The 26318-nt window shown below is 53.2% G+C and overlaps 1 protein-coding gene across 1 annotated transcript in view; it reads left to right on the top strand.

Moving 5' to 3' along the window:
- The window catches only part of ZBTB16 (zinc finger and BTB domain containing 16), a 54562-nt gene that overhangs the window by 20883 nt on the left and 7361 nt on the right, over positions 1-26318 (top strand). The window contains exons 3-4 of the mRNA XM_008928914.3: positions 5995-6092; positions 14176-14262. Of these exons, the coding sequence (XP_008927162.3) occupies positions 5995-6092; positions 14176-14262 (185 nt within the window). The remainder of the gene's footprint in view (positions 1-5994; positions 6093-14175; positions 14263-26318) is intronic.

A 26318-nucleotide genomic window follows, 5' to 3' on the forward strand; every position in this document is an offset into this window, starting at 1 on the left:
TGCTTGTCCTGTCCAGTGCGAGCCCATGGACCCCCTTGCGTGGGGGGGCTGGGATACGCAAAGGGAATGCTGGCAGGGATAAAGCTCTGTCCAGGGGAATCCCATTCAATAACAAATATTGAACGCGAATCTTAAACCAGGGCCTTGGTATACATCACAAAAAAAAAAAAATCTGTATGCTGCCCTATTTTCTGTGGCCAGTTTCTCTTTTCCCAGGCCATGGGGCTGGAAGTGCTGTTTCGGTGGGATGCTGAGAGTAGCCAACAGGAGATGCTGCCACATGTGCTCAGCCCAGGCCAGCGGCAAACTAGGAGAGTCACTGCCCTTTGGCAGCATTTTTTCACACTTGTTGTGAGCAGGGTCTAAAAAAAGGTTGAAATTGTGCATTTGGTGTTTGTGTCCTGGTTCTGTGTAGGTGTGGTAGGATAAGAGGATCCTTTCCTTGGTTTTTTTCAAAGGGGAAGGGTTGGCATCATGCTGGAATGATGTCACGCCACAGGATCTGGTTTGAGCTCATAAATTAGCTCGTGGTAAATATAAATATTGTACAGGCAGGGAGTTTCAGGGCTTTCTATTGATAGCTCTCCCCTCCCCTGGCTGTTTTTTTTTTTTAATCAAAACCTTCAGAAATAGTAAAATCTTTATTTCCATTTCTATTTCCTGTAAGATTTATTTATTTATTTTCAGCAGCAGTGGTGGTTTGAGGGCAGGTTTTTTTGTCAGTGTTTTCTTTTTTTTTCTTCTTAATTTATTAAAGCGAAAAGAAGGTCTCAGTTCCCTTCCCCCTTCCCCGTGCCCTTAATAGCTCTCCCTGCTATTTTAATCCTACGGGCTGGGAGCTGAGGGCAGAGCAGTGACTGCAGGAGCCACCTTGGCTTCCCCGTCTGCCCCTGCTGCAAACAAGACGTGGCACCGCTGCCTCGATCTTGATAAAATAGATCAGGGATGAATCAGTTTCATATCAACTTACCTGGGCAAGGGTGATGTAAGTGGAAATGGGGCAGCAGTGAGGGTTTGGGGGACATTACTGGGACACAAAGCGGTGCCGGTCCCTCTTGGCCTGCCCAGTGTTTGGTGCATCCCACGTGCCATGGTGGGGCTGTGCCGGCTGGTGGCCGCCCCTCCGGCAGGCACCACGGTTACGGCCCAGTATAAATAAAATTAGAAGGCTCCCATAAAACTCTGTTATTGCTGCGGCACAAAGTTAGAACCACTGGAGGTTTGTGCTCCCTGGCACTCGCGCGCAGCAATGAATATTTTATAGGAAAGGAAATACTTAGTGTCTGAATCTTTTTATAGCGCTGACGCTCCCGTGGTTGGTGAGCTGCCCCCCACACCCACGCCCTTCACCAGCACTCACAGGGCTGGGTCCCCCCAGCATCCCCTGGCCCCGCTGCCCTGCAGCATCCCATGGTGCCACAGCATCTGCCAGCCCCACATCCCCACAGCATCCTCTGGTCCCACTGCCCTGCCTCCCATGGCCCTGCATCCCTGGGAGTTGCAGAGGAACAAACCAGGGAAATGCAGCAGGGTGGATGGGGGAATCAGTGGGGTGGGGATCTCGACCTGGTGTATGGACTTTGGGAGATGCAGCAAAACCACTGTGTTAGTCCCAAGGACTGATTTCTGTCAGTGCAGGACTCTGAGTGCTGCACTCATGCATGTTTTTGCCTGGCTTTGGACTTGTCAGGACTCTGCTGTTTTCCTTGTGTCACACACCTTCCCAATTCCCCCACTGTGTTTGGTGTCCAAAATACGGATCAGACAGGGTGTGGGCAGAGATGCGCAAGCCCCCACAGCCCCTTGCCACGGGTCTCCCATGCCAGGCTGCATTCCAGCCACAGGCTGCTGCAGGCTTTGTCTCGGGACTCGCTGCTCCAACAGGTACAGAGAGAACCTTGGCCGTGCCGGCGCCGTTCCTCGGCAGCGACGGGTTCTTGCTTCCCCTCGGTAGCCAGCCGCCCTGCCAAGCTGCGCCCCGGCCCAGAGATGACAAAGTGCCCTTTAGTTAATTGCAGAACGGATCGCCTGGAGTTAAAAGTTCTGATTTATACGACTATGGCTCTAACTGCTCAATAACACGGGCCCGTAATCTACTTTCATTTCAAACAGAAGGGTGATTTATGGGGCAGCATGCCGCTTTAGCTCAGAAATGAGGTGTTCAACATATGCTCTGTTGACATAAATTTGGAATTTATCGCTCCTGTCAAAACTGCCTGTTGGACAAAGGTGCGCATTAAGGCAATAAATGGCTCGGAATAGTTTTCTGTCAAATTTCCTAACCATTGTATTCACTCTGTTTGAGGGGAAAAATATACACTTAAAAGTAATCAAACCGCCAAGAGCCATGCGTCTTGTTCAGCATGGAGGGAGGGGAGGGGGTCTCCTCTTGCTTCCAAAAATGGGTGGCAGGGAGGGGCTGGGATATGAGAGCTCCTCAAGTAAAAAAAGCGTAAGGCTGTTTCAGGCAGGTTTTTAAGCAGGCAGAGCAGGGATTTGTTTGTGGTGGCAGTGGGACGCTTGCAGTGGTCTTTAGGTAGCAGGGCTGGACCCGTACCCACACCCCGGGATGCTCTGCTGAGCCCCCGTGTCCCCCTGGAGCGGGCAGTGGCGTTTGCCACCGACCCTGGCCTTTTCACACGAAGCACCCTGTGGGGAAAACTCATAATTTTTACACCGCGTGGTCTTGCTGGAGTCGCCGTCCCTTTGAAGTGCTTTTTGCGGGGCATTTACAGGCCTTTTTAATTACCATCAGCTTGCGAGGGGCCAGCCTCTCGCCTGGCTTTTGTTTGCCGGTGCTGGGCGGGGAGGGGGTGTCGCTCGGTTTGTATTCTGCCTGGACAGCGTTTGCCAGAGCCCTGCACCGGGGCTCACTTGGGAGGGTTAGATCCAGCCCTGGGACTCCATGCCACAGGCATCTTCATTGCCCTGGGCATCCTTGTCAAGCAGCCTCCGGTGATATCTCACAACCTAGAGGCTTTGGGCAGCTTCGTGTTTCCATGCACCTCAAGCAGGCCATCGAGTGGGAATTAGGGGAAACCCTCTTTTTACAAAAAAGGCACTTTTCCTGCTTGCCACTACTCTTCATCCCATGGGCACCTTCTCAGCAGATGTGCTCATAGGGACCTTGCAGGAGAAAGAAGCACAATTTCAGCCTCAAATCAGAATAATAAAGCATAGTTTATCTTTTGGCATGGAGTTTGGACAGCACTGCCAAGCAGGGATGTATTTGAACGCCCTTCAGTCCCCCACCCCCCCTTTCTGGAGGCACAACTTCAGAAGCGCGTATTGATCTTTCCCCTCAGATCTTAACAGCCCGAGCAGCCGTAATACCTTGCTTACATCTGCCAGGTTTTTGTGCAGTTTTGCAACATCTCCTTAATCCGGTGAGCAGAAATAGAACATTTCAATCATATTTCGCTACCGGGAAACGGAGCAGATAAAGCGCTTTAAGACCTTGTTGAAAGGGACCGTGCAAGATGGCGAGCGATAAGATCGTCCTAGAAGCAGGCGCCGAACGGAAAACTTTTGTTACCGCTGAAATTTGTTGATAGAGATATTGCAGCTAAATTACTCCTCGAGCACCCCAGCCCCCCTTCAAGACAATGTGGAGGGGACGTGACTCGGGGACATCGCAGCGCCCTGGGCAGTGGCAGGTGGGGATCTCCAGGGTGCCCTGGCACCAGCAGGTCTGGGGGGCTTTGTGGCTTTGTTTCCCCACTCTGTGTTGGGGAGGGTGGGAGAAGAAGTTGTGTTGGGTTTGCCATAGGCTTGGGCGACGCAGAGAAAGGAAGCTTGTCCTTCCATTTCTCTGTTTCTTGAGACTCACTTAAAAAAAACCCCAAACCTCCATGTTTTGCTCAAACTAATTAGCTAATTAGACTTTAATTCAGTGAAAAGGCATTCTGGCCTCAGAGAGGGCAGTGTGGGCCCTGAGGATGCTGTACTCTTCATAACAAAGTGCTTTTAACCCAACATTAAATGCAGGAGCGAGCGCAGCCCGAGCCGGGGAGTGTGACAGGCATGTCCCAAATTAAAAATGCAAAATGAGAAGGTTGTCACTTATTGAGCTGCTCGTTGGCAGCGGAGCCCTGTCAGGAGGCTGGTGTTTTATTTATTTTTGCAAGGCAGATAAATCCTTTGGATTGTAAACCTTCTTGGCCTGAATTCGTGCATGACTCCTAATCCTCCGCTATGACACAGTGAATTCAGGACAAGCCTGATTAATAATTACATTATACAGCAAAGTTGAGAGTTGAAACCAGCTCCTGCTCCTGTCCTTTCTGCTCCACAGCATCTGCTGAACATCACAGGGTCTCCTCCTGCTCCTACTCTTCCTGTGCATGCCACCTCCTGCGAGGTGGGATGTGGGGCTGGCAGTTAGGGAACAGGTCCCTGTGCCCCATGGGGCAGGGGTAGATTTGGAGCTCGAGGCTCTCTGCAGCTGTGAGGGGTGATCCTGCTTGGACTCAGAGCAGCAGGAGCTTCGTGCCAATAAAACTTACACTTCAGGGGAAGTAAAGCTCAGACAAAGCTGAACCTCCCCCCAGCACAGGCACATGGTTCTCACAGCCTGCACAGCCGGGGCTGAGCCCTCCCGTGGGAGGGTCCACATCTAGGCCTGGGCAGGACCATTCCTGTTTTGTCTTTGGCAACAAGGCAATAGAAATACGCTTGTCCTGCTGCGGAGCAATGATAAATGGTGGCTGTGATCAGAGGTCGGCACACAGTGATGGGCTGTTACTCCTCAACACACACAAATACTTCTCTGTTTACAGCATCTGATGTTGAAACTTTGCACGTGCTGCTGTTGTGAGTCCTCCCCAGCCGCGGGTCCGAGCGGCTCACGGTGACCGAGGGCTGGCAGGGGCAGCCCGTGTGTTTGGGGCTTAGGGACGTTGGTCAGCGTGGCTGTCAAGTGCAGAGCTGGGTGGCTTTGCAAAGAGTCTGTTTGTCACCAGCAGAGGTGGCAAAATAAAGCACCAAGCCCCCATTCTGCGTGTTCCAGGCATTGCATCCCTCCACACACCCAGAGCAGCAGAGGCTGTTGGGGGGAGCGAGCCTCAGGGTACTCCGGTGCGGCGTGGTGGGAGCTGAGCGATGGCTGGCCCCAAAAGGGAGGGGGAATGGGTATGGAGGGGCTGCCATGGGACAGCAGTGATGGCTTGGGAGTGAGACCAGATTAGGTTGGATTCATTGGTGGTTATAGACTTGGACAGTGCTCCTTTAATACTGCCTGTTAAAGGTCATTCCATTTGGTGGAGGGCTCCAGCCTTGGCTGCCCAAAGATGGAGCATCAGTGTCTTTGCTGTAAAGACTGGGTGGTAATGCAGGGTGTGGCCGTTGCAGCCAAACCCAGCACCTGCTGCCATGGTCAGTGCCCTGGGCGGAGGGCCCCGCTGGTCCCCAGGATGTGGGGGATGCTCAGCCCCACGGCGTGCTGCGGGGTGGGCCACGTGGTTGGAGATTGTGCAATGCTGCCCAGGCGTAGCTCAGTGTGTACCTGGGGCTGCCAGGAAACAGTGAGTGGCAAATTTCCTGTTTGCGAGCTGGTGGTTGCGTTTGTTGCTTGTGATTTGTGTTGCACTGAATTTGGATGGAAATTGGGATTTGGTTAGAAATGCACACAAACAACCTCTTAAAGTGGTTGGGGTTTTCTTTGGCACACAGTGCCCTTTTTCAAAAGTGCTCAGGGCATGGGGAAGGAGTTTGCCAACACAGACTTTACCTGAACTCCAGATTTCAGATTTATCAGGTTTGTCAAAAGACTCAAATGACAGGAGCAATGACAAAAATTGACCCGGAGAGGGTCGTCTCCCCAGTGCTGGGAAGTCACACAGGACCTACCCTGTCCATGCTTTCCCTGCAGGGCTTCTCAAGCCAGAACCAACTTAGGGTGATATGTGGGTTGTGGGAAGCATTGGGCAGTTTCTCAGCATTATTTCAGGTCAGTTCCCTCCGGCGCAGGACTAACCCCACTCTGTTCTCCCCTAGGAAGCTGCACAGCGGGATGAAGACGTACGGATGCGAGCTGTGCGGGAAGCGGTTCCTGGACAGCTTGCGGCTGCGAATGCACTTACTGGCTCACTCAGGTGGGTTGGGAGGGGGGTGCTGGGTTGCTCTCCATGCCCACTCAGGGGTGCTGCGACCGCCCAGCTCACACGTCTTGTCTGAAGCAGACACGTGCGGGGCCGGCTGCGCCCTTCCCTGGGCAGCATGTTGCAAACTTGTTCTCCAGTGCCCAGTAATTTGATTTATTTAAATATTCTTTTTTGGAGTTTGTTTTCAAGTCCTTAATTGTGGAAATATTTTCCAGTCTAAGCAGCTCAGAATAACAAACTCTACATGCCGTGCAGCTGCTCGTGGTCAGCCCTGCTCATAGTGTGAGCACTGGCTCCACCTCGGCGCCCATGTCCCAGTGCCATGCTCTCATACAGGCCCCCGCTACAGGTTCGTTAGCAAAACTGTGGAATTAGGCATTCTCTGCCTAATGAATCTGAGTAGCAGGTTCACAGGCTGCAGGGCCTTTAATTAAATAGATAGGGAAGGACTGGAGTACTGCAGTAAAGGGAAGACTTGTGCTCTGCAAGTGGATAGGAGCTGATGTTTCCCTTGGAGGTGCAGCCCCTGGCACAGCTGGGGGTCAGATGAGGAGAACTGGGGATGGCCACCAGACCCCTGTGCTCAAACACAGCCAGGAGTCCTCCCCACTCCAAGGAAAGATCACTTGGGGGTAACAGGTACTGCAACCACAGCTCTGCTTGCAGTTAGCGTGGCAGGGAAGCTCTATTATATTTTATATTGTTTTGTACACTTTTATCTATTTTTTGCCCTTTTTCCCTTTTTTATTCCCCATTACCCCTTGTTCACACAGTGGGGGCTGCCGCCCCCACACTCCTTCTGGCCAGGTGCTACTTTCTGCTTTTTGGGGTGTTGAACCTAGCCCTGACCCCATCCCCATCCCACCATTTTTTGGGACAGACACTGGCTCCTCAGGGTGCCCATGGACAGTGGGAGGTTGCTGGAAGAGGTCCCCGGGATGCTGATCCCCCCAGTGCTGGGGTGCAGGATGCTGGTCCCCCCCCAGTGCTGGGGTGCAGGATGCTGGTCCCCCCCCAGTGCTGGGGTGCAGGATGCTGGTTCCCCACAGTGCTGGTGCACGCGGCTCGTGTTTGTTATGGTCGTGTTGGCTCGCAGCCTGTCCCTGGCAGGCAGCCAGCTTTGTGGGTACAGTATGTACAGTGAACACCGAGCCAAGCTTGTCATTGCGCAGGATTAATATTTTTTTTTTTTTTTGGTAAATCCCAGCGAGGGTGGGGGGCGGGGAGAGCTCTGCCTCGCACTCACAAACAGCCGCTGCGAATTCCAGCGCTGTTATTTATTAAAGCAGGAGACCTTTGCACCTCTTCCCTCGCCTCCCCCCGCCGCCAGCCCGGGATGCAGCGAGGTTGTGCCGGAGCAGCAGCACAGGGCTTGTTTTCAGCTCCAAAGGCAGCTTGCATCCGCACTAATGGACCATGTGTTTAGTTGGGAGTTTGCCCCTTGGGAGAGCATTGTGGTGGGATGGCTTGTGCCCCCTGGCACCCACCTCCAGCCCTGGTGTCAAAGGGTTTGAGAGGGTTGACATCTCCAGCTTCCCCATCCAAGCCATTGATGGGTTGTGGTAAAGGTTCCCAATTGAGGAATGTTTGGGGACCAGCCCTGGGGGTGTGGTGCTCCACACCAGGGTGGGCACACAGCACTGTTATTGCAGCAGCCTTGCAGGTGCGTGTTGACTCTCAGTGTAAAGCATAAATGTAAAGCCTTTAATGCCATGCAGAACCTTTCCCTGTGTGCTGCCCACACTGCCGGTGGCTGAGCTCTCAGATACCTCTAAGGATGATACTGAGAGTTACCCCACTCCCAGAAAAGCGAATTACCAGGGAAGGAGAGGTGGGAGACCTGGCTCATTGGTGCTATGGTTGAGAAGCACCATTGATTTGACCAGAAATGGTGCTCAGTGGGTGCTCATTCACAGCCTGGGCTGCCAGTTACTCAGTACCTGCTGTCAGCTGGGTGTGTTCCCCAGGACAGGGAGGAAGGTGGGTTTCTGTCTGTCCCCTCTCACTTTGCCTCTCCGTCCAGCAGAAATCTCTGCCATGGAGATGGCTGTGCAGCCCTTCTCTGCTCTGGGCTGGGAAGGGTGGGAATAACCAGCAATGCATGTGGATGCTTATGGGCAGCATGGGTAGCGTGCAGGCAGCAGCCCTGCAGACCCCTGCCCTGTTGGCCCCCACCCTTCCTCCCCACCCAAATATGCTCCTGCATCATCAGGAGGGGCAGACAAAAGCCCCAACATCCCAGTGGGTGACAGACATGCTGTCAAGGGAGCAGGGGCTGCTGGGGAAGTGTGGTCCAACATGCTGGTAGGGATGGCACCTCAGGCAGGAGGGAAGGGTGAATCCCACCCTCAGCTCTCCCTGCCCAGTGTTAGGGGAGGGGGCTCATCCCAGGTCATCCACCTCCACCAAACATTGCGCCTCTCCCCCAGGTGGGATGTAGGGGGTGGAGGGGGGGTGACGGCAGCTCTGGCCCCCTTGCCCCCGGCCGGTACCGCGTGGCTCCCGGGGAGGCCTCGGCCCCCCCGCCCGGCTGGCCGGCGTCCCGCGCTCGTCCCGGGTGATTCAGCGGCCTGCCGGCAGGTCTGGATGTTCTGCCAGCGTTCCCGCGTTTATGATCATCCGCAGATGTGCATCCAAGAACACACTGTACCCACAGCAGAAATTAATGCAGGCTTGACTGCCGGCCAAGCCGCGCACACGGGGGAGAGGAAGAAAGAAAACAAAAACTGTTTAATGCTGTTTATAAATTATACACTGGCTGATGAAAAATACATTTCTCTCGCCCCCCCCCACCCCTCCCCATCCTCTTTGCCTCGAGAGCCTGAGCTGAGACCAGAAGAATATGGTTTGCTTTTTAGCTCCTGTTTTGGCCGGGTTCCTGGACCTGGCCGCTGGGTCGGAGCCAGCTGCCTGCTCCCCCCGCCCTTACCTGATGAAATGTGTTTATTTTTCACCCGCCGCCACCTCTCTCCGCTCTCCTCATTTGACTGTCCCTTGTTATTGACGTTATTGACATTACTGAAGGTGGGGTGCAGAGAGGGGCTCCAGGACCCCTCGCACCGTGGCACTCCCCATGCCCAACACATCCAATGTCCATCCATCTGTCTTGTTCCCTCCCTATGTCTGCGGCCATCGCCACCTACCTGCTTTCTGCTGGAGGGGGGAAACTTCCCAAACTTCCCCCAAGGTTGTGGTGCTGCAGACCCCCCTCACTTGGGCTGAGGGGGAGCACCCCCACCCCTGCCCACCCCTCCCCGCGCGCTCACCAGCTATTTACGCAGCTTTTGTGTTGGTTTTTTTTAATACCACTAATGTTTATCATTTGCCCAACAGGCTTGACAGATTTTGTTTCCTGTCGAGCGGTGGCGGTGGCAAAGCCCCCCCGGTTGCCAAGGAGCCGCCTCCCCGCACCGTCACGGGCTGATTTGGTATTCCGTGCGGCGCCCCGCCGCATTTCTGTATGCAAGACAAAGTGTTTTGATGGAGGACGATTGCAGGAGTGTCTGGAGGCTGTTTGGAGTTTTATGGGCTGTGCAGTACGCGCCGTGCTCGCTCGCCGTGCGGGGCTGCCGGGGATGGGGTCTGTCATTTTTTCCCCATGGAGAGGATGCTGCTGGAGAGAGCAGCACTGGCAGGGCGGCAGAAAGGGGGGATTATGTAAAAACCTGCCGGGTTTGGCTCCCAAGCTAAAAATTTGCATTTTTATTATTATTTTTAAAATTAAAATACCCCCTGCTCCACCTGTTCCCATGTGGTGTGGGAGTCGGTGGCACAGGTTTGCCAGGGTTGGGTGATGGTGTTGCCAGTGACTGCCACCTCACCAGCCCCCAAGCCTCTGCTCCATCATTCCAGGTGCTTTCCCAAGGCTCGCCAGGGCAGCCAGTGAGATGATGCTACAGCATCCTTCCCAGCAGAGCCTCTGGCATTCCAGCATGGAGTCCCTCTCACCCCGTAACACCCATGCTTTTTCTCATATTCAGTTATTGCCTTTCGATGGCACTTTGGGAAGCAGGAGCTGAAGCCAGCTCTCCAGGCCTGCTCTGCAGCTCCATCTTTTTTCAGCCCTTCTTGGGTTTCTCTACTGTATTTTTTTAGTGCAGAGATTTTCACAACTGTCTCTTCCACTTGGGTGAAACAGGGGAAAAGGGAAATAATAATAATAATAATAATTATAATAGTAATAATAATAATAATAATGGCAATAATAAAAACCCAAAAGCAGCTTGATGTGGGCAAAAGAAGAAAACAAGAGAATGGGGTAGAGAACAGGCTAAATTTAAAATTGTAATTGGCTGACTTCCACAGGCTTGCGGGTGTTTTAATGACTCATAATAACTTCATTTAAAACCAGCTGAGCAGAAAATAGATTGGAGAGGAGCCTCAGGCCATTATGGATTTGTTTTTTTTTTGACAAGCTCTGTTTTCGGCAGCCAGGAAGGCACTCGCAGAGGGCTCGGCTGCTGCGCTCCCTGAGTTGGTGGTCTGCCCAGCAGAGATTGTATAGAAACCAGGGCCGGCTCTTCTTTTTTTTTTTCTCTTTTTTTTTCACTGATTAAAAATAGATGCCTTGAGGTATTATTTTAGCATCACTGTGGTTTGATGCTTTTTTTCTTTGTACTTCTGATGTGGTAAACGGAACATAAATAAAATTGTTTTTGAAATTACTGAATTAATTAGGTAGTAAAGCGACGACAGTGCATAAATTTACTTAGCAATTTTTTTTTAATCCATATTTCCCCCCCCCGGCTCCACCTTCTCACCAATTACAGGCTGTTAATAATATATAATCCCAAATTTTTATTAATCCCCTCTGCTGGGGGAGGAGATGTCACATTGTACTGGCGGGGCCATCATGCCGAAATGGCAGTGGGGAAGGGCTGGATCCCCCCCCACTGATCTCACCAATTTCCCATCTTCCTCCTCCCTTACCCATCCTCCTCCTTCTCATCCAGAGGATGCTGGTGGCCCCTCTTTTTCCTTTATTCCTTCTCTTTTCCTGAGCTAGAGTTCAGAGTGCCTCTCCCACAGCTGCTTAGCCTCCAGCCCCACAAAAGTTTCTCTTCCCCAATAAAGTCATTAAGTGATGGGTGTTGGGAGGGACTGTTGGGGTGATGGTGGCTGAAATGAGATGAGCTCTGTTGTCCAACCTGCCGAGCTAAGCCTGGCTGGTGAGGAGGGAGCCGCAACCCCTGCCTCACCCACAGGGATGCTCACCACAATCCCTGGGGCATCCCGCTCCCGAGAGCCACTGTATGCCCTGGCAGCACTGCCTGGCCCAGCTGGGATCAGACTGTTCCCTTGCATTTCTTGGAGAGGAAATTAAGTAATAGAGTCATGGAATCGTTAAGTTGGAAAAGACTTTCAGGATCAAGTCCAGCCTGAGTTCTGCCCCTCCTTATGGCTTTACTGGGGGCAGCACAGACCCGGGCAGCTCCGACCTTGCCGGGTGGGCATGGGGCAGCAGTGACTGCGCAGATTGCGCAGGATGGAACAAGCGGAGGCTCCTCGCTCGTTCGCAGCAGGGACCTTTATTAGGTAGGGGCCATAAATTTGCTTGCGCGGATATAAATGTGCGGCGGGGGGGTTGGTGCCAACAGCGAGGCTCGCGCCGAAACGCAGCCGATACTTGGCAGCACGCGGAGTCCTGTCCCGTCCCATCGGGAAGATCATCCGCAGATATCTATACACTGTAGGCGATACGAGGCGCTGGCTAAATATACCCTCACGTAAATATACGTTTGGAGGGGCTGATGGTTTCTGTTTAAAGCGGGGAGAAAGGCGAGAGGGGGAGAAGAGAGCCCTGCCACGAGCTCCGCTTTCCAACGTGTCCTACTCCCTTTCATAACAAACAGCGAACCGTGGTGGGTTTTTTCTGAGCCCTGTTATAATAAGCTCAGATGTTGGATGACATTTTTCCCGGTGACTCACATAGTAAAATTAACCTTGAACTATTTACATATTCAATCGCCGCCCTCCTCCTCCCCCTCCCCGCCGGCGTGTGTACATTACAGGAATTCTGGCTCCGTATCAGTTTTTGTTTTGCTGATGAGAAAAAAAAAAAAAGAGACAGAAAAAAAATTCCCCTCGCCTGGAGTACACATCTACTTGAGGGAAAGAACACGCAGTCCTGGCCTTTGGAAATTGGCAGGCGGCGTGCTGTTCCCGCGCTGATAAGAGGTACTGTAAATAAAACTGTACGGCAGCGCCTGCTGTAAATGCCCCGTGTCTGTACTCATTGTTCTGACAGCTCCGGCTTTTTTTGGGTCCACTGTTTTGGTACACACTGTGCTTCCTTATGTAAGCCAGCGCGCCCAGCTCCTCCCAGCGTTCGCCCTGTTTATTTTCGCCTCGCCAGGAATTTTTCTCCCCCCCTTCCCGCCCCCCAGCCAGATGCTGGCCGCCTTTGCCTCGCCTGGCCGTGCCTCCCTGGGGCTCTGCGGCCCCTCCGGCCACGGCTTGCGGAGAGCGCTGGCATGTCCGTCCTCCCCCCCTCACCCCACGTGGAAATAGGGGAAGAAAAAGCAAACGCTGTGTTTAGCAGGGCCCTGGTGCATCTCAGCCTGTGGATGCAGCGAGAACCCCCCTGAGCACAGGACCCCTGGCATCACCAGTGCACGGTCGCAGGGAGGGGGCACGGGCACGTGCCAACAGTTGCCCTGCCCTGGGAGGACCTGTTGCTGCCATGGGTTGCCATATCCTCACAAATCATGGGTTGCTGTAGCCTCATGGATCACATTTTGACGTGGTGGGGCCGGCGGAGCTTTGAGTGGCGATGGAGAGCCATTGCCTTGGCAACTGCTGGCTGCGCATCGCCCGCACCGTGTGCCGAGCGAGGGCAGCCCACGCCGCTGCCCTATTGATCCAGCCCTCTCCTCCCCGGCAGCTTCTCCCCATCCCAGCATCTGCATGGCCACGCTCCTCTCCCTGCCACGGGTGAGGGAAGGGACCACCGGCAGCACCTGCATCCTGGCGATGCCCCACATCCCTAATGGCATCTCGGGCACGTGGTCACCTGGGCTAACAGCAGGTGAGGGGGAGTTGCCCACCACCCTTCTCGTGGTGCCCCAGAGTTTGGGTGTGTTTGCCCATTTGGAGCAGCCGCACGGCCCAGGCACACTCAGGTTGTTTTGAATGCAAACTTGACATCGCGGCGAGGGTGGCGGGGAACAACATATGCACAGTAAACAGGCAGACTGTCATATTGATTAACAGATGAGACCTCTATTATCGATCAGCGCTTGGCGAGAAAATTTATCACGTTTAATTTCGCCGCTGCCAAATATTTCTGCCTGCAAGCCAGCCTTTACTGAGACAATTTAAAGGCAAAGGAATTCTCTATTCAGTGCATGTCATGATACCTCTCCCTCTCCCTATTGCCTTCTCTACACACCTTTCCCCAAATCCCACCCTGACAGTGGGACAGGGGCTTGAGGGTGGGAAGGGGGTGGGAGACCCAGTCTGGACCCCTGAAAATGTGCAGCACGACATTCTGAAGGCTACTCTGTCACACTTAGCTCCTCACAGCAGATGAATCAAACCTTGAAATCTAAGAAATAGGACCTCAGCTTTGTCCCACAGAGATGCTGTTGAATGCTGTGTGTGTTGTTAATCTGTTTTCATCTGGAAGGTCCTTGTCTGCTGTTGGGAATCTTGGGTTTTTCCTCAGTCAGTTGAACCATTCTAGCCATATGCCCAATCAGGTCTGTCCTTGGGTACTGGAAACAGCAACTATGATGGGAAGGGGCAGGAAACCAATTGCAATTGGATCAGTTACAGTGCTAATGAAACACATTGATGTTTAATGATTTTTTTAAAAGATAAATAAATAAATTAATTTAATTTTTTCCTGGCAAGCAGCTCTGTATTTTGCTGTGACATGCAAGGAATGGGAGTGCAGAGATGAGTGAGAAGCTGCTTTTGGTGTCTGCATAGGGGACACTAAACATGAAACCCCTCCATGGCACCAGTCCTGTGGTGTTAGTGGTGCTGGTGGCCGCAGCAATGCCCCCGTGCAGGTTCAGGTGGGTGTCCATCTGTCCCTCAAATAACCCTCCTCTCCCCTTTCTCTCCCCAGCGGGTGCCAAAGCCCTGGTCTGCGATCAGTGTGGCGCCCAGTTCTCGAAGGAAGATGCCCTGGAGACGCACCGGCAGACACACACCGGTACGTGGCAGTCCCCTTCCATCCTTCACTTAGGCACAGGGTTAACATTTGGGCTGCCTTTGTCACCCTTTGCCCAACAGAGCTGGACCCTCTGCAGTTCTGCCTCTGCCTTGCCCAGGTAGCCCCAGTTCCTCTTATAGCAAAGCACAGATTTAGGCACCATTTGGCGCAGCACTGTTGCACCATTGCTCAGCATTGCTGTGGGAAACGATGGTGCAGCAAACATGAGGTCATTTGCTCCCTTTGTGAGCAAACGCCATCCCTGTCCAAAGAGCTTCCAGCAGTTGGCTTCTGCCATTTTTCTGCTCTTGCACTTCCCAGCCTTTCAGCAGCACTGCCATGGGGAGCACAAGGAGCTCTTTATGCCTCTTGCAAAGGCTGCTGTGCCCAGGAAAGGTTTGCTATGGGGTTTGGGGAAATTAATGGCCAGGCAGTCCCAGGTGGAGCCTTTCACCCTGCAAAGTCAGGCTGGAGCAGGGCAGAGCACCAGCTCCTCCCGCGCTATATCGGGAGCAGTTTAACTGAGCACAGGCTTGGCTTTCAGTGCTGAAAGCCCTGATAAATGCCACTGGCTGTGAGTCCGTGCTCGGGGCTGGCACAGAGAGCCCCTCCGGCTTCACGCCGGGGGTTTGAGGATTGATGCAAAGTGCTGTGTCACCAGGTGGGAATGGCTCCGGCCGTCATCTGATCTTGGAGCTGTGCTGGCCAAGCACCAGTCCATAAATCCCAAAGTACTTGCCCTCCTTGTCCAGAGTCGTACAGCTGGAGGCCAAGCTTTGCCATTCTGGGTGTATTTGGAAACCATGTGCTGTAGGCTGAGGATGAGGAGGAGAAGCAGGAGGCTGTGACAGGACGGTCAACACAGCAAGGGACTAACTGTGCAGGGCTGAGAGACCCAATCCCAAGCAGGGGGTTCAAGGTGGCTGAGCAAATAGCAGCTACTTCACCCTTTCCTTCTATTTCCCAGACTGGTTGAGCATCCAGTGCCAGCCAGTGGGAGCCCAGCCATGCAGCTCAATGATTCCTGCACCCAAAAACATCCCACAGATGTAGAGCAGCAACGTGGTTTGGCTCACAAACCTGACATTCCTGTGGGGATTAAACCCCCTTTGGCTGGTGAATCCTGGGGCCTGGACTGTGCCAAAGCTCAAAGGGCAACAGGCAACCAGAGCAAGGGGACGCGGTGACCCGAGCGGAGCGGGTTTGTCATCACCACCTCTGGCTGTAAACATGTCAGAGTGGGGCTGGGTGGCGAGGGCAGCTGAAATGAATTGCTTCCTCTCCTCTGCTGGCACACAGAGTGCCCTGCCCTGGCACAGAAAGCATCCCTCCCCTGCCTCGCTATAATTAACCCCCTTCCCAAATAACGGCATCTCCCAGAATGCATTCATTTTGGACGTCCTCCCTTCGCCCTTAGCAGCAGGCTGGTTGGCAAAAGACCTTACAACTTTCCAGGTTAAAAAAAACAAAACAGTAGCCCTTTTTGGTAGGGAAGCAGGTAGATTCCTTCTGGGGGTTTCCTTTCAGCATATGGGGCTGTTTCCCATGCACACAGTCCGCACCCAGGATCCCCTTTATCCTATTTCCTTTCCCACTGCCCTCCCTGCTGCTTCAAATGACAGCGACAACATGAAGCCAGGCTGTTTTACACGTGCTGCATCAAGCACTGCTCATTTCTATGGCAGAAAACTGACGCCTCATTTCCCAAAGCAAGGCAAAAAACAAGAATAGATACAAAAAAATAGTTCCTGCTTGTAAGCACAGCACTGGCTGTGCTGTGTGCAGCCCCATGGACACGGGGCCGAGACGCCCTCTCCGGGTGTGCACTGTCCTTGGCCCCCATCCCATCACAATAGGAAAAGCAGCAACTGTTTTGGCTCATCTTCCAGCAGCACAAGCTCGGTGCCATGCCAGGGGGGAGAGCATGGAAAATTCCTTACCCTTCTCCTAAAATGTAGAGGAAAAAACAGAGCACGTTGAGAAGGTGGCCTGACTACCCCGAGGCAGCACCTCTGGGAGTCGGGATGCGCACTCGGACGGTGTTCGTGTTAACGGGTTTTGGGCTCACGCCGACGTTTATAAATATCAGAGGTGACTTGTCTCGAGTTTCCTCCCGTGTGCCAAGGCAGTTAGCGTGTGGCAGCCAGTGTCAGTCCCCAGGACGGCGTGGATTTACTCCTGACCCAATTTCACATGGGCATGATCAACACCTAATATAGAGTGTGTTTGCTTCGGTGTGTAGTTGGCTCTGATTCGTGGGGTCAGCGTGCCCCCGGCTGCGCTGCCAAGGATGCACAGGACCCTTCACTCCCCCCTACCCGTATCCCCCGTGAGCATCCCATTCCCACATCCCATACCCACATCTCTCATATCCCTCATATCACCTGCCCAGAGACACAAGTAGCAGAAAAGAGTTAATGAAACCATGTAACTGAAAATTGAAAAGCTCTATATCTTCTCCCCCTTTTTCTTTCCCCCTTTTTTTTTCTTTTGCTGGGATGTTGGTAGCGTTTTGATTTAATAGTTGGCCAAACACAAGGGTCTATTTTATTCAGAGTTTACAGGCCTCAGGGCTGTTATTCCTCCAAATTTAATAGCATTGAAATTGCAGGGTTGGCGATAATTTGCCTATCACTTTCTGCTCTCCCATTGATGTTTATTGTCAGCGGGATGGAATCTCAATCCGATTCACTTAGATAACGTGTCTGTTAAACATTTAGATAATTGTGCCATCATTAACTTGTCACATTATTTTAGAGATTCAAAACAGTCGTGCGGTATAAGCAGAGGTACAAAGAGAGAAAAATCCAGTGGTGAGAGCAGGAACCCAGGAGCAGAGGCGGCGGGATGTCCCCGCGCTGGGTCCCGTGGCAAATGTTGCTTGATGGCCGCACAGGGATTTTTTAAAAATTTTTAAATTATTTTTTTGTTGTGTGCTAGAACTCTTGGTGCTTTTCTGTGGAAAAGCATCCCAGAAAAACTGTTACTGGCTTGGGTTTGCCAAGGGATGCGTGGGAACCTGGAGGAGGCAGAGGGGGGACTGCACCGGAGCTGTGCTGTCAGACAGGCATGTGCTGTCCTCGTTCTTGGCAAATGTACATTGAGTCCAATTCTTTGCATATTTGTCTTATTGCCTCATGTTTATTTCGCTTTGTCTGCTTCAGAATGGTCCCTGCCCAAAACCTAGCAGTGGTGCTGCAGGTATACTGCACACTGCTTCTTCCAGTGTGGAAATGAAGGGTTATAAGCAAGTGGAACTTTACATGTGAGTTTAGTGATGAGAGCTGTAAATCACATTGAAACATGAGTTCTGTTTGCCTCACACTCAGTGTGGTGCCACGAGCTGTTGGCAGGCCAGCACTCCACTGGGGTGCTTGGGATGACTCTGCCAATGACTCGGGCTTGTCTTGGTGGTGGCACTGGTCACCAACAGCCGTCTGCAGTGCCCGCTCTGATGGCAAGTGGCACAGGTTTGGGAGATGCTGCTTGTGGCTTGTGCTGCTGCATCATCTCCCATGGCTTGATCGGAGCTATGCCCAGCACAAGCAGCCAGCACAAGCAGCTGGCACACTTCCTTACCAAAACCAACCTGACGTCTTCCTGGGCTGCCTGTGATTTTCTATTAGCATTTCACAGGACTCAGGAGAGTTTTCTGAGAGCAGCTCGATGAGGCTTCTGGGGGAAGTACCTCCAGATCATGCTTTTCTCCATAGCTGGAGATAATGCACTATAGTATTAAGTACGCTTAGAGGTAATTATCCCTTCTGTGCTCGGCTTGGCTCCACAGTCCCAGGGGAAGGGAGCACCAGCGATGCTCTGCCGTGATGCCCAGTCAGTGCTTTGCAGATTTTCTGTTGGGTGCAAGAGTGGATTTTGGATGCTCAGGTACTGGCCCCAGCTCACAGAGGGTCTGGGGCAGCAGGTCCTGGGGGCGCAGCACAGAGCCCCTTTGTCTGACAGTAATGTCCTGTGACAGTGCTTGAAATCTGAGTCCTGGCACGCATTCCTGCAGCCGGGAATCTCCCTGCCTTCCAGACCACGGCTGCTTCTGCCACCTTGACAGCAAATGGCAGCAAGAATTCCCTGCACTCCAAGGTGGGCACGTGGGGAAGTGTGATGAGGCCGGGCGTCATGCAAGCCGGTGGGTTCACCAGAACATGCAAAGAGATGGGAACGTGGCACAGCCACGCAGCCGCAGCAGCACCGGGGCCAATGGTCTGCCTTTAATTTTCCTGTGCAAATACTATTTAAAGCGTGATGAGAAAAGCCCTCTCACTAAGCTACAGAGAAATCTTTCTTGTCCTTTAATTCTAGATGAAGGGGATTAGTGTGAACATATTTAACCTCTGACCTGCAGACAAAAGCATTTTCAAATTTAGTTGCCAAGTGGCTCCCCATTTAGCCAAACCGGTGCAGTATCGCAGCAAGTTTTTTCCCTTCCCTCCCTTGAAAGCTTTAACATCCATTGTTGCCCTGTAGCACCACAGGGACTCAGCAGCCCTCCTCTGCTGGCGTTTGGGGTGCTGGTCAGAGCCTCGTAAGGGACCTCAGCATGGCACAGTCACTGCTAGAACCCTCAAAGGCTTCACAAAGCCAGCATGTAGCCAGCCCCTAAAAAAGCAAAGCCTTCTGTAGATGGGGCTGGTTTCTCCCTGGTTTCTGCACGCCCGCCTCAGCACTGACACGTGCCCGCCTGTGATGGCACAGAGGATGTTTGGCTGTCCCTCTGAGGCACAGAGATGCCTCCGTCCCCCTTTGCTCTGGAGCACGAGGGATCAGCTATGGGGAGCTCGAGGATGCTGGGCACTACCGTGCCGGGCTTTATGAAAGAGGGATGAAACGCGGGCTCGGAGGCAGCCGGGGTCTCCTGGTCCAGCAGAGGAATGCCGAGAGGGGCCTCCCGTCAGGAGCCGGTGTCCGTTTACAGTGCATCTCTCATAAACCCGGCGGCGGGGGCGAGGGCAGGGGGACCGGCCCTCCTGGTATGTGATTGATTATCTGGTATTTATGCCATTGAGGACTTTTCAGCGGCTCGGGGTCAGGGGGTCATCTCATGTGTCTTGCTGCAAATCCGCTTCCTTTTGTACAGTGCGGGCTGGGTGAGCAGACACACAAAAACAGCTTTTTCTTTTCCTTGGGAAAAAGGGGAGGGGGGCGGGCTGGTGTCAATGAATTTTTTTTTTCAGCCTTTCCTGAATAGTGTCCTTTTTAATTCCAAAGAACTTTTAATTAAAAGTAGCAGGAAAGTTCATCTCGACAAGGTTTAACTTACCTTAGCAGTTACTTTTGTCCCCCAGGATTCGCATCTCCCTGCTTTACAAAAGCCCCCCAAGAACTGGGGGCCAGGCTGTGCTCGGTGCCGCTCCGCGTCTCCCCAGCTTTGCCGAGGGGGCCTTTTCATCTTTTCTCTTTTTTTAATGATGGGGGTGCAGGAATAATAAGCAGATGCTGCGAGTCCCGGCTTTGTGCCTTGCAGCAGCCGGTCACTCCACTGGCCAGGCTTTGCTGGGCAGCCGCCCCAGTGCCAGAAGGGTCATTTTGTCAGAAGGGATGTGAACCAGGGCTCTGCAGCGGCTCCATGGGGCCAGAGGATGCCAGAGTGGTGCCACCCTGGCCAGGAGAGATGCATGAGTGAAGCGAGTGGGCAGGGGGTGGGTGCCGCTCTGTGCCAGGTGGGATGGTGGCAGTGGTGACAGCAGTGGTGATAGTGATCTCCCATGGGAAGACCCCTCAATCTCCTCACCAAAGCTCTTCGTTGGGAAGCAGAACAGTTTCTAGCACATCAGTTGAACTATGGTTCAGAAGCAATGGGGGAAATGTGCTGGGTTTTCAGCAGAGTTGAATTGTTTTTTCAGATGGTTTCACTCCAAATTCCAACTGGGAGGAGGAAATCTGGGAAGCCAGTGTGGTAAAGACAAGTAAGGACATAGATGGCAGCTTCCCATCTGATGCAGTGGCCAGAAATGCCTCCGTGATTTACCTCTGGTTGCCCCAGTGAAGCTGGTCCTCAGGAAGGGCAGGGATGATCCTTCAACACATCTTCCTTGGGAATGGCAGAGAGGAATCTAGCATTCTTCAGGATTGAGAGCAATGGGATCAGCTTAGGGGAAAACAGCACAAAAGGAAGGTGCTGCACATAGACACCCAGATACCAGACTAGTGCATTTTGGCCAGGTGGTATGTATGCTTTGCCAGGAACAGAGGCAGTTTTCTGTTGGTACCTTTAGAGCTGAAACAGCTGAGTGCTGGGTTTTTTCAGGGTTGATCAGGATTGAGGCTACATGAATGGTTTTGATATATTTTGATAGATATTCAGTACAATGAAAAGGCTTTGGGGAGTACAGCTTTGCAGGGAGGACGTGCCTCCAGCTTTGGCCAGAAAGCTTTGGGGATTGCAAATGGCTTCAAACAAGTGTTTGGCCTGAAAAAATGGAAATTGGGCTGGAAAATACAGCACACCAGAGGTGTGAAGTGTCTGCAGTGCATTCCCAGGCTGGCATGGAACTTGGGGAAATTAGGAGCTTGGGAACCTCCCGCCTTCCCCAGCCGGCAGGTGGAGATGCAGTAAATGGGATTGGCCTCTAAAATCCCTCTGCCAGATTTGCACAGTACTCAGTTTCTTCAGGAAGAGGAGAAAAGCCTGCTCAGGCTCTTCCAGTGCAGGCTGGGGTGATGCTGAGCACATCCCTTCCTTCCAAAGCCTGGGGACTGCATTCAGGGAGGGCAGGATGGGGTTGCACATGCAGCGCTCCAGGGTGGCTTGTCCCCTGTGCTGTGGATAGGGCTGTGCCTGGACTGGTGCTGTTCCCCCAGGAGCATCCCTTGCAGTCCAGGAGCTGCCCGTATCCCTTGGTTTGCATCTCCATGGTGGGCTTAGCATTCTGCCCTGCAGATGGGGTGCACACCACAGTCCTCCTCAGCAGTCAACCCCACACACCCCCAAAAACACATCCCCCACTGAACACCCCGTTTGGGCCCGTGGGCGGCCGCAGGACTTCACCCAGCACGGGTCCAGCTGCTGCCGTGATTGACGCAAAGCCAGTCTATAAATAAAGTCTTTCTCTCCTCTCATAAAGACTTTGCAGTTTAGTTTGCTTTCAAGGTCAAGATCAGACCTTTCTAAATAAACACATATCAAAGGATCATTAGCGGAGCAGCACTGTTAAATTGAGATATTAACTTCTGTCAGCCGCACGTTTCCTTTTTGTTCTGTAACTCGCGACTGCAGCGGGTTTTTATTATTTTGGCCCTAGGCGGTAGCATCTGGCTTCTGTAGAGACTGTAAAAATTAAAAAGCAACACAAATCATTGCGAGAGAAAAGCAGTAAATTCAATGATAAGAATTTAAAATTAAAATGTTTCGGCGCTTTTATATTCAGCAAAACATGAAACGAATGAGTTGTGTGCCTGTTGCCATAAAGCCGCCGCCGCTAATCGTCGCCAGGCTCCTTCCCTCCCCGCGCGCGCCCTCATAATTGCTCTGCCTTAGCAATTGCAAGGAAGCAGTGAGGGAAGGTGATGATGATGTCGGTGGTGACAGTGATGGAGATGGAGGGTGGTGGGGCAAGGCACAAGGTGCCACCGATGGGACCGGGGGAGCAACGGGCTCCCCAAAAGGGAAGCAAGACGGGGATGCGCTCGTCCCACCGTGCTCAAAGGGAGACAGAAAGGTCGAGCTGGGAGGGTGTGACTAATGCGCCGGGTCACTGGGATGCGGGACCGCATTGTCCCCCAGGTCCAGATGGCCCCCGGAATAAATCACCCCCAGCAGGCGTGGGCTGCCCGTGCCAGAGCTGCAGCTCAGGGTGTGTCACCCACTGCCCGGGCTGCTGCGGGCACCCGCATCTCCAGCATCCTCCACGTGCATCCTGCCCAGGCACTGTGGTGAGCAGGAGAGTGCTGGGTGGGAAGCAGCCCTATGCATCACTGTAGGAGCAAAGCATGAGGCATTAAGGTTTGAGGGGTTTTTTTAATCCCCCGTGCTTGCAAGGTCAGTGTTGTACATCTGCTCTGAAACACCAGAGTTTTCCTTGGCATTGGTAAAAGGGTGAGTGGGCATGGAGGCAGCGGGCAGTGCTGGGAGCATGCCCTGCCCTCCTGTTGCTGGAGCAGGCACATGCAGCCTGCAAGGAAAAACCAGCAGCACTGGCAGAAGAGCGGGCAGCGCTGGCTGCTTTTTAAGAATTAATTTCTCGTAGTCAGTTAAGTTGGGAAGAAAGCTGCTCTATCTCTGAGTAAATAATAATAATCAAACAAATGCCCCCTTGGGAGAAGTTGCCTTCCATAAAGATGTTAATTAGCATGGAAGCCGAGCCATGGAGTCCGGAGGCAGCCTTTGAAACCAGGATGATTTGGTGACTCTGGCACGAAACGTGCACATCTCTGTTTATCATCCAGGGTTTTCCCCTGTCTCTCCACTTAACCATGAAGTTTGTAGAGACTGTTCATCTCGGTACAGAAACAGGTGCCACCATCACCCCTCAATAGCACTGGAGCGGGTGAGGGTTGCGAAGGGCTGGCTCTACGTGACACCCCTGCAAACCCAGGTATCCAGGCAGGCATGTGCAGGTGTCCCTCCTCAAGGAAGGGTCCTTCACACTGCCCCACGGGTGCACTTCAGTGCAGCCACCAAAAACATCACTTTGGGTTTCATAATAATCCCAAAAACAGACAGTGAAACTCGGTTCATCTTCTTACCCTGCGCATGCATCCAGTGCCCTCCTGGGGCAAAATGCAGCCTTGGTGCTGGTGCCATCACCAATGTCCCCAGGCCATGCTGGTGCCCACTCTCCTACCTGTCCTTTATCACCCATCCTCTTCCTCCTCAGCTCAATGGCAGCAGGACATGCGCAGTGCCCCCAGGTAGCCTTGTGCCAAGCTGAGCCCGGTGCCTTCAGGCCGTCCTTAAGGCCAGCTGTGCCAGGGCTCAGGTGCTGGAGCTTGTGACAGGATGTTCCAGGTAATGTGCCCCTTGCCAGCACTGGTGCCTCTCCCAGCCTTCCCGTGGGCAGGGCTGGAAGGGAGAGTTATCTGCCTCTCTCTGACTGTCATTGCCAATGGCTCCTTCCTCCCCAGTGCTGCTGTTCCTGCATGCCAGGGCCTGCAGCCACCCCTGCAGTGGCAGCCAGCAGCATTGACCAGGAGGTGGAGGCTGGTAGGGAGCCCTTGACACACTGCCAAAAAAACCATCAAACATCCCTGAAATCTCAGGAGAACCAACAGACCTCAGGCTCCTGCTTTACATGGCCAGGTTGTTTTGGAGCCACTCACCTCCGTCTTAAGGACAGCAGTAGTATCAGCTCACCTCTTTGGCACGTGCATTATATAAGAGATGATGTTAAACACGAAGAGTGAAGGAGGAGGGAGCCTTGTGGGAGACCCCGAATTAGCCGGACACAAGTCGAGGATTTCAGGGTGGATGCAGGAGGCAACATCATCAGCATCCATCGACATGAGCACCCTCATGCCTGAGGTAATGCCTTCCTGGTGTACCCCTCTGCAGCCTTTGATTCTGAGTTCTTGATTATTGCAGCAGTGGGTGGATCTGCCTCATTTTTAGTCTGATAACACGGCTCTGAGGACAGGCAGGGAAAGATGGCAGTGTAACAAGGAGGACTGAGAGGGGTGGTTTGGTTTGCGCATCCTGGCGTCGGCGCCACGTGTCTGGGGACTGCCTGCCCCGTGCTGCCACAGCTGGGGCTCAGCAGGGGTTGCTTCACCAGCACGGTGGCACTGGTCCCCTTCAGTCCCCCCTCCCCTGCTGCTGCAGCATCTCCAGGTCACCCCACGCCCGCCCGCACAGCGGGTCCGGGCTCAGCGGTGCTGCCAGGAGCTCTGGGGGCTGGCGGGACAGCTCACACGCTCGCGTTCTAGCACGGGGGGAAAAACTTGAAGTCAAATGTCTGAAAGTCAGATCCCTTTTTAGTATGAATTTGCTGTATCTCATTCTGAGCACTAATTCCAATTTAATTGCAAGTGGCCTGAAGCCTCTTCAATAGGAGTAACAAATGGTTTGATTTTGTAAACTTCATCAGACTGCATTTTAAATGCGACACACTAGCCCGGCTCGAATGCCAATGAAGCACTGAAGTAGCTCTCTGTTTACTAATTATCCGTTTTTACTTCAAGCCACGCTGGCTGGCTTGTCTGATTAAATCGGATTTGTGGGATAGAGAACAGCTAGCAGAGTTTTCTCTATAGTAAACGAGATTGAAACTATGGCCCGCCTGGCTGCACACTGTAAATTATATTTCCTTTTAAAGGGGACGTGTCGCCTTTCTGCCACTGGCACACCTCCTGCATCCATAACTCCACCAGAGTCCGGTGCCGGGGGAAACCCACCCCACGCTGCCTCCCTCGCCTGTTGCCATGCTGGTTTTTAGTTTAATTCCTGCTCTGGCAGAGGCAGCGGGAGGGAGGCAGTGCTGTGCTTGATGCCACAGTGCTGCAGCATCCCTCACTGTGACTCGGACGGGCACGCTGTCACACGTCACATCTTGCTTGTCATCAGGTCTGTGGCAATGGCACTGCTTTGGGATTGGGCTGCTGGAGAACAGCAATGTGCATCTTCAGGCTTGAGGCCATAGGCTTTTCCCTCCAGCAAGCATCCCTCCCCTAAAAACCGGTTTTGGGACCACCTCCTATTTAAAAAGGGTCCTGCAAGACACAGCCAATGTGCTCGCCCAGAGAGCATCCGATACCCAACTCGCTCCAGCTTCTGTTTGCAAACCCCGCAGCAGCACCAACAGCTGCCCCACGAACAGCTTACTGCTGCCAGCACAGAGCACAGGGTCTGGCAGGGACACAGAAACCAAGGACGATGGGCAAAGGTGGTGGCCAAAAGTGGCCAAATGCAGCGTGCAGGGCTGCACTTAAACCTCCCCGGTTGCTAAGACTTTAATTCTGCGAGCTTGACCTACGCCGCCCCTTCCCTCAGTATCTATCTTTGTGCCCGGGGGCTTTTTATATTTTAATTTGCTTTTGAACGTCCTGCAAAATTAATGGCGCGCTCGGGGCCATTGTGCAGTGTACAGTAGAGGGAAGGGCCGTCGGCGCCCGCCGAGAGCCGGCGTGTTTCCCAGGGAATGAATTGCTCGCCCGCCTTCACCCCTTTTAATTGTTGACAGTAAAAAGCGTTTAAATGCTGCTTAATTTGTAATCATCTTCCTGCAAAAAGGGGAGAAACCATTAAAATGTCAGAGAAATGAATAAATCCGTCTCTCACTGATTTGGGGTGGCAGCGTTTCTTTATCAGAGGTGATTTTTCTTCCAATGGCTGAGGGCTGGCTCGGGGCTGCTGCGGCTGGAGCCCAGGGATGTGCTCATGGCAGGACAAGGGACCGAGTCCAGTGTCAACCAGTGTGGCCTCCTCTCATGAGCTTTCCCGTTTTTTCCTACCTCCCATCCTCTCTCCAAGGGTGGGACATAGCTGACACGTAGCTTAAAAACAAAAATCAAGTGACTTGAAGGCCGGCAGCAGGCGGTGCCCAGCAGAGCCCTGGCGTGGTGCCTGCTGCACCCCTTGGCTGCTGGAGAATGTCACCAGTGGAGCCTCAGGGCTGGGAACAAGCAGTGCCTGAGCTCGGTGCTCCACGTCCCACTGCAGGGCCGTCTCCCACATCCTCCACCTCTGCACCCGGCCAACATCAGCCTTTGCGCCCTGCAGATGCTCTGCTCTCAGAGGGCAGCTGGCACTGGGTGCCTCCACAGGCCATGCCAGTGCATGTTGACCTCCCACTTCGGGGTGTTTATCTACTTAATGATGCATTACTTGGAAAAAAAAAAAAAGGCAATTAAAATCTGCCTTTTGCAGGTCCTAGGAAGCAACACCCGGGGGATGCCCAGCTCCGGGGACCAGCCCCGTCCTCCGTGTGTGCACAAGGCAGCTCGTCCCCATCGCTGCGGCTGCTGGAGTCAGCCCACTTTTTTATTCAAGCGGGGGCCAATTAGTTTCACAAATGAGGGCCCTACGGTGCCAGGGAGGATTTGTTACGGCCCCGCGCGCCGGCCCGGCGGCATTGTCCTGCCCTCCGCCCCCACGGGAGCCCATTGTCCCC

Source organism: Manacus vitellinus, unplaced genomic scaffold, assembly GCF_001715985.3.
Source record: "Manacus vitellinus isolate BGI_N305 unplaced genomic scaffold, ASM171598v3 scaffold_41_pilon, whole genome shotgun sequence".
Taxonomy (NCBI): Eukaryota; Metazoa; Chordata; class Aves; order Passeriformes; family Pipridae; genus Manacus; species Manacus vitellinus.